The sequence below is a fragment of the Phytophthora parasitica genome (genome assembly GCF_000247585.1).
Source record: "Phytophthora parasitica INRA-310 unplaced genomic scaffold supercont2.61, whole genome shotgun sequence".
NCBI lineage: Eukaryota > Oomycota > Peronosporomycetes > Peronosporales > Peronosporaceae > Phytophthora > Phytophthora nicotianae.
This window is the reverse complement of record NW_008649047.1, coordinates 256795-264945: the sequence shown is the minus strand read 5'-3', so window position 1 is coordinate 264945 and position 8151 is coordinate 256795. Positions and strand designations below refer to the sequence as shown.

General features: G+C 46.1%; 2 protein-coding genes across 2 annotated transcripts; one reads left to right on the top strand and one right to left on the bottom strand.

The window, feature by feature from the left end:
• Positions 1 to 422: 422 nt before the first annotated feature.
• Positions 423 to 947, bottom strand: PPTG_16994 (hypothetical protein; the record flags this gene model as incomplete). Its single annotated transcript, XM_008914584.1, has 1 exon — positions 423 to 947. One exon carries the CDS (start codon positions 945 to 947, stop codon positions 423 to 425), a length of 525 nt encoding a protein of 174 aa, XP_008912832.1.
• A 3101-nt stretch (positions 948 to 4048) lies between these two features.
• Positions 4049 to 4595, top strand: PPTG_16993 (hypothetical protein; the record flags this gene model as incomplete). The annotated part of the gene is made up of 2 exons (XM_008914583.1): positions 4049 to 4397; positions 4465 to 4595. 2 exons carry the CDS (start codon positions 4049 to 4051, stop codon positions 4593 to 4595), a joined length of 480 nt encoding a protein of 159 aa, XP_008912831.1.
• Positions 4596 to 8151: the final 3556 nt, after the last annotated feature.

The window sequence follows — 8151 nt, the reverse complement described above, 5'->3', positions numbered from 1 at the left end:
AAGTAACAGCATCAAAGGATTAACACTGTCACTTCCGGAGTTATTTTGAACAGGCTGCTGAAAAATGAGCAACTTAGAACGGGTCTGGCATGATGTTTGGGTCGTCTTAATCTAGGGGTTCTTCAGACCCAATCATGTGAGCAGACCAGTGTACGACCTGGAAAATAGTCTATCTAAGAGCGTCCGCAAAAAATGAAAAGAAATATAAAAGGCGTCTTAATGTAATTCAATTGTCAGTAGGAAGGCTAAACGAGTACAATTATTTCTCAGCAAAAATTAGAATATACGCAAATGCTCCGAATTATATGTGGCAAAGTAAGCAATCACGAAATACATCTCCTGACAGTCCGGCCAAGTCATTACTACAACAAACGTTGTTTGCATAATGTAATTCATCCCACTGTGGATGCAGTTTTCATCATTTAGACGTATAGACTGGAGCGAAAAGAGAAATACTCTACCCCAATATCGTTGGCCTGTTTTGTAGTCCAACCATGGTCTTTCATTATCTTGAAAACATCGTCAGCAACGTTCACGTGATTCTTTTTCTCCGCGTCCCATTGTCTGAACAGCGAATGAAGAAGGTCTTTTCTGCTATCCGACATCTTGAGCACGTCGACAATTGCCGCCTTCTCTTTGGCCGCTTTCGCAGCCTTTGCTGCCTTGTATGCAGCAGTCCCAGGTAGCTTCTTCTGTATATTCTTCAAGAAGGAAAAGTTGATAACTCGCTCTTCTTCTTCATCGGTCACTGGCTTGTCGGGAACTTTGAGAGAGCGCAGGAAGTGTTTCTCGTTGTTGTCGGTCTTTTCGGCTGCTGAGAAAGGAAACTTCAGCTCGGATGACGATCTGTCCGAGGCAATCGTGGGACTGCTGTTACTAGCCGCGGAGCTAGTAGCTACTAGCGCGACGACAACGGCAAACATTTGCACGACGTTCATCGACCTCATGATGCCTTGGTAGGTCAGATGCGAAAGTACTGACTTGTCCAGTTGATGTAGTTAAGTAGCTCGGTTGTGGGGCGGAGAAGAATTTTGCCAAATGAACTCTGTGAGATCGCCTGCATTGTTGTCGTCGGTTTGTTGTCGAAAACGTTACTCACAGGCATTATTATGGTTTGGCAAATGTTTCGTGGTGGAATCCAAAATTTTATTTACGTTCAGTATGAGTACACAAAGGCTGCTACCAAAATATGATCTGTACTCACATGTGTTCATTTCCCTGTGATAGCATAGAACCAGTAGGCATGCATTAAAAACACGAATGTACAAGCTTACGGACATATATTTGTATCCGTAAACATATATTACTTGAATAGAAATATGCCCGCAAACAGATATTACGTGAAAAGAAGTATGTCCGTAAACTTGGTCATTCGAAAAAGCGTGTTCAGTACGATTCGTAATCATCTTGGCATAATTTAATCAAGTGAATTGCTTGTAACTGATTGCATTATCGTAATATCTTCCATTATTTGTTTTATAACAGATGATCCAAATCTAGTACATGTACAGTGATATTGTAAGAGGTCGAAAAGTGTAACCTTTTAAAAAACAAAACATCTTGTCTTGGTTTTAGCCAAGATACTCGCGAAAGGGTTACATATAACAACGGTTTAAAGCATACTTTAGTATATTTCAAACGCAGTTTCAACAAAACAGACTCTGTGGCTGCAAAATAGGTATAGGAGGTACATAGTAACAGCAAGGTTCATTGGTTGGAACTCAACCTAGATTGTGTTAAACTTTACCGGGGAAATCTTGCCATGACCCAGTGATGAATCGGACTGATAATGGCCGAGCTAATACATCTAACGCACCAAAGCAAAGTCAAATTAATTCGTTTTGTAGCCGACGTTTATCGATACGCCATCACAATAGTGTCGATACCGTAGCCTGTTTGATATTTCAAATCTCAGTCTTCGCGAAGCCGTATTATCACCACGGAAGATGATTTTGCTTGTAACTCAATTAACATTAAACATAATGATGGTCAAACTCACTCTTGTGCGCAACATCAGTTCGTCCACCTCAACAAAACATCATTGCGATACATGACACTGTCACTGTACGAGACTTCTGCGTGCACAGTGTCAATCCACCTCAGCAATGTCACCTTCGTCGTTAGTGAGCACCTTGCACCGGTGACCGCTCATTACGACAATACATCGGTACACCTCTACAATCCCTCGTGTTGCATGGCACCGGACGGCCGTCCAAGAACAACGGTTGCGAGGAGATGAAAAACGACGAAACAAGCATTTGAGTACGTAGGATATCGTTTTAAAGTAGTTGAAGTTGGAAGACGACTTCAGGACTTCGAGAATAATGTTGGAAAGAAATCATTTTTATGGAGCCTGAAAGGAACGAGGAAACCTTCAGCCATGGTCATTTATTGAACCTAATAGCAACACAAACGTGTGAGTAATCCACCCGCACGTGCGGCAAATGACCGAATCGGCTGAATCCTTTTCTGTTTTCGTACCCATGTCTGTCCTTCGTCGAACGTGAGGTTAACCTACAGTAGACTCGACAAGACGCATGAATAACCCTCCTCCTAGAGCTAACAAACTGTCTGACGCTCGTTTTTGAAATCCGCAAGAAGCTCACGTCAGACAGAAACGTGCTTCACCTCGCATTCTCGTAGCCACGTACTGCTTTCTTCGGACAGACCATTCCACTTAATTAACCACTCTCGTTAGCGATTGTATTGGCGTTTTTTTTTTTTTTAGCAATGATTCGGCACCATACTCCTCCACTTCATTCAGCACCACTGGACAATTCTTAGCCACTGACCGTCATTTGAACCGAGCGACTGAAGCAGAGTTAGATTCCAGCAATTTGTCGTTGAATACCGGATGTAGCCCCTTCCATAGACTCGGCAGCCCTAGCTGATCTGTATTTTTAATTACCATCAAGATGAATTTGGCGGGATTAGGCTGCCGTGGGGCGTATTTGGATTTTTCAGCAGACTTGTCTTGCGTGAGCTGCTTTAACGGAAAATTGTCCGTCCAAAATAGTACTCAATTTCCATTATGAACTGCGCTGTTCTCCGTTTCTTGTCGTGCTAAGCCTGGCCTTTGATTGTGTCTCCTGGAGATGCTGACGCGATTTTTTCTTCAATTTATTACGACCCTTGATGAAACCAAAAGCGCATTCTGCAGTAGACCTGATAGTATAGCTACGAGCATATGACTGCGGTCGATGGTCACTTTGGCTGTTCTAACTGGTTCACGAGAAGTTATGGTCGAGTACCATGAGTGAAAGAGTGGTGGTTGACCATTGTTGTCACTGACTGATGGAGAAAGAGAGTTCTGCTGCGAGTAATACGAGCGTGCTAAGAACTACTCGTACATGCGTGCACGCTCTATGAGTGGCTGTGGCCACACGATCAGAAGACATCTCGGGGTTTTGAGGCTTGCGGTGCTTTCCCCTACTTAAACAACAAACAATATCATTATCCGATTTCCCTCAATTGAGCCACTGCTTCCTTTCCTGGTGTACCACACAGGCAAAGTGTGACGAGGGTGCGGGATTGTATTCTCCTAGGTTATGAGCCCAAGGCGTTTTGTGTGTGAAACCAAAGCAGAGAGGCAAGTATGATGGAGTTTCGTGGGTTACCTGGGCGCAGAGAGAACGGCGAGCCATGGGTAACACCTCCGGCCCTAAACAAAGCTGGAGAACCACCCCGTGCAGCTCCTGCGGAAGCGCCACGCGATGCAGCTGCTGAAGCACCCCGAGATGCAGCTGAAGCACCGTGACCCCGGCGTGACGAACCGGCTGTGGGGAAGGTGGCGGCGGCAACCAAAGCACCGAAATATGACTTGGATGGTGGATTTGACTTATACCAAGCGCGACTAGAGTCATATCTTCGACATACGCAATTGCTGGTTAGTAGTTATTGGGACTGAGAATCCTGACCCGCGGAACGAGGAAAGTTCACCCGCGTGAGTGAAATGTGGAGTGGATTCGAGCGAGAGAAGACGAAGCGAGACTTCGCAAACAGCATTCGCATCCGAGCCAAGTTGTAAGGTGCTCGTTTCGAGAAGGGAATGAACATGGATAAGTACCTCGAAGACCTTGAGGATTATCGCCGACAGCTTGAGAACATGAACGATACTATCACGGATGCGGACATGGCCAGCATCGTATTGACTGGCGTCGAGGGAACTCATCGAAGTGTCGTGCGGATGGTTAATCGCGACGATGAGCCATCTAACCTTGAGCGTGTCCTGAACACACTGCGTGGTGAAGCTGAAATGGATCAAGCTGATGAAGAGATGAACGGAGACACGAAAAATAAAGAGGAAAGCAGCAAGATTGGAGCAGTAAAGGGGAAGAAATTCTCGAAAGGCAAGAATCAAAATCGTGTCGGTCAAGGTAAGAAGGCTCAAGGCGGTGGTGCGTGGAAAGAAACTCGCGAATGTTTTCACTGCAAGAAGAAGGGTCACTTTCGTCACAATTGCAGGAAGTTCAAGGCTGAACAGGCAGCGAAAAAAAGATGAGAGCGATGATGAAGATGACACAGAAGCAGGTGAGCCGCCGAAAACAAAGAAATTGAAGGAGAAGAAGAATCGGAAGGTTGGATTCGTGGGTTGATGGACAAGGAGTGATGTCATCGGCATGACGAAGACATCTGAAAATATTGCACGGCCGCAGAGTATGGCATGTACGTCTGCTGAATATGGCATGTACGTCTGCTGAATATGGTGAAACGTGGATGCTGGACACTGAAAGTGATATGCATGTGTGCACAAGTGAAGCCGCATTTCACGATGATATCCGGGAAGATAATAAGTGTTTCGAGGATTGGAAAGGAAACAGTTCTCATGCTGCAGGTATTGGCACGGTCCAGATCCGGACAAGAAATGTGTTGGATACCAATGACAGTGGCTTCGTGCTGACTTTGGAAGACACTCGTCTCTCACCAAGTGGACCAATCAATATTCTAAGCCAAGAATTACTTGGGCTGGATCCCGGACACGCCGTTCATACGTGATCCAGAGGCTCGAGTTGTTTACTTCACGAACGATCGATACCGTGGGGTAAAGTTGGAATGCAGGAAGAGAAACAGGCATTACTGGATGGATGCAACTCCACTAGCTAGCCGAGATGTTGTGCTCTCTATCTCGACTACTCCGATGATCAACAAATTGCTGTTGTGGCACATGCGTTTTGCACATCAGATTGTTGAAGCCTTGAAGAAGATGACACAGTTGAAAATGGTTGATGGCATGGAGACGCTTCAATTGAAAGACTTTACTGATGGATTTCGTTGTATTGCTTGCCAGCGTACAAAGCAAAAGCGTAGATCTTATACACGCCAGCAAGGAAAAAGACAGAAGGAGTGCGGCGCGCGTCTGATGTCCGATGTTGCATTGGTTGGAGAAAAGACCCCGGGTGGCAATATCTACTTTCAATTGATACAGGATGAAGCGTCCCGCTTCAAGTAGTGTTTCTTGTTGAAGAATAAAAGTGAAGCAGCAGGTAATGTGATGGACTTAATTCTGCAACTGGAGAAGACACATGTGGTCAAGATGTTCTCGTGCGACCAAGGTAAAGAGTTCGTTAATAATGCGCTGATTGCGTTTCTCAAGAAACACGGAATCAAACTCTTGACGACAAACGCATACCCGCCAGAGGAAAACTGCTTAGTGGAGAAACTGAACGGTACAATATTCAGCAAGGTGCGAGCTGTGACTGAAGCGGCTGGACTTCCATGTTGTTTATGGGGGGAACTGATTGGTTTTGTGGTTGACGTAGACAATATCAGCGCTACAAAAGGCCCTGAATGGTATGACCCCGTACGAGAGGCTACACGAGACCAAACCGCACGTTCGTGATCTACATGTGTGTGGGTCAATTGTCTTTCACTACATCCCGAAGAAGAAGCGTACTAGCAAGCTGGAGATTCGATCGGATCCAGGTGTGTTTCTCGGGTACGCGAAGACGTCATTGGGCTTTCGTATATTTGACCTGTGCACGGGAAGCCTGATTGAGCGGCGTGATGTGGTCTTTCACGAACATATTGCTGCTGATCCGGAGTACTTAAAGGATTTGATAAGGAAACGATATTTTGGTGAAGAAATTGAATTACCAGCACACATCGACTTTGTACCTCTACCTGTTAGCCAAGTGATTTTACCGGCAGAGGAACAGACTGAGGATGGTGTTGAAGCGATGGATGTTGATGAGGAATTCTTCGATTCGGACGATGGAATGGCTGAAGAATTTGTCGACGAATAAGTTGACGATGCCAGCGATGATACCAGTAGCGATGACAGTGACAGCGACTTCAGTGGAAGTGAAGGGTCATATGCTCCACGCGGTGAAGCTATGAAAGTCAATGTCGTTGACCATGAAAATATGGAGGTCGGTATTGCGAGTATCAGTAGTGGTAACTCTAGTGGGAGCACAAGCACGAGTGCGATTAGTGGGTCTAGCGGTAGGTTTTGGACTGGCAGAGGAAGTAGCGCCACATCGAGTGCTGACGAAGGTGATGCGACAACGAGACCGTTGCGTAGGTCAACTCGTCCTCGTCGATCACCACGCCGGTATGACCCTGGAGCTTCACGATTACCAAAACGCTTTTTCAATGCATGATGATTGCGACTGTGTCTGATCTGCTGAACCCGACTTCGGTGCAGGAAGCACTAGCAACAGAGCATGCTGCTCAATGGAAAAAGGCGATGGATGTGGAATATGATTCATGGATGGAGAAGCAGACTTGGGAGTTGGTTCCTCGGCCGAAGCCGACACGGGACAAACCGGTGAATATCTTGACATCGCTCTGGGTATTGGCAACGAAGCGAGACGAGCGTGGAAACGGCAAACGACGCAAGGCAAGACTGGCAATCAGGGGATTTCGGCAGAAATATGGACTTGACTATCTGGAAACGTATTATCCCGTGGTGAGAATTGAATCGGTATTGCTTATGTTGCTCTTGGCGTTATTGCTAGGTTTAGATTGCCGCCATATCGAATTTGTCACGACATTTCTGAACGGCGTGCTGTCGGGTGTTGAGCTCTTTATGGAGCAGCCTGAGGGCTACGACGATGGCACGGGCAGAGTGTGCAGATTGCTCAAGGGCTTGTTTGGCTTAAAACAGGCCTCGCAGATCTGGAACAACACGTTGCACAAACATTTGATCGAGATTGGATTTAAGAAGTGCACGTTCGATGCAGGAGTATACTGGAAAATTGAAAAACACAATAAGATATTCCTAACAGTTTACGTGGATGACATCATCGTTGCTGCTGACCCTCAAGACACCACTGACGTCGTGAATGCTCTTGGTAAGAAGTTCAAGTTAAAGGATTTGGCAGAGGCAAGCATATTTTAGGAATATAGATCAACTACCTGCCTGGCAAGATGGTGTGCATTTCCCAGACGGCATACATTGAGCGAATGTTGGAGAAATTTAGATTGGCTGCAGTTAAGCCAGTTCGCTCGCCCCAGATGCAAAATGATCCGACCCTTCGTGTCGAAAAGGACCCCAGACTGATCAATGATCCTGCGATACCATACCGTGAGATGGTTGCTCACTTCAGTACCTTTTTCACTGTTCGAGGCCCGATCTCGCCAACGCGGTTAGGACATTGGAAGATATGGAAGTGCGTACACAAGACAAAACTTTCAGCAGGCTCAGCGAGTCATGAGGTACTTGCGCGCCACCAAGGATATTGGACTGGTCTATCGATATCGACAATGGTGGAGTGAGGCTTGACGCAGACATCGACAATGGTGGAGTGAAGCTTGACGCAGACCACGCTGGTTGCCCCGATACCAGCAGATCAGTCAGTGGTTGGGCACTCCGCCTTAATGGCAATGTGTGGCATTGGCAGAGTAAGAAACAAGGCCGTGTAACGGATAATACGTGTGCTTCAGAGTTGGTTGCTGCTCACAAATACACGAATGAGATCAAGTGGGCGCAGAAAATGTTGGAAGAGCTCGACATCCAGCATGAAAAAATGGCTACACTCTACTGTGACAATCAAAGCACGATTAACCCTTTTGCGATAAAAGGAAGCAAAATGCCCCCTTTTCCTGCTTTTCAACGAAGTACGACGATGTATCCATGTTAAAGGAGGCAAAATGCCTCCTTTTATAATTAAGTACGTTTACAACAGGTCGTTATGGGCATTGAAAACCAAG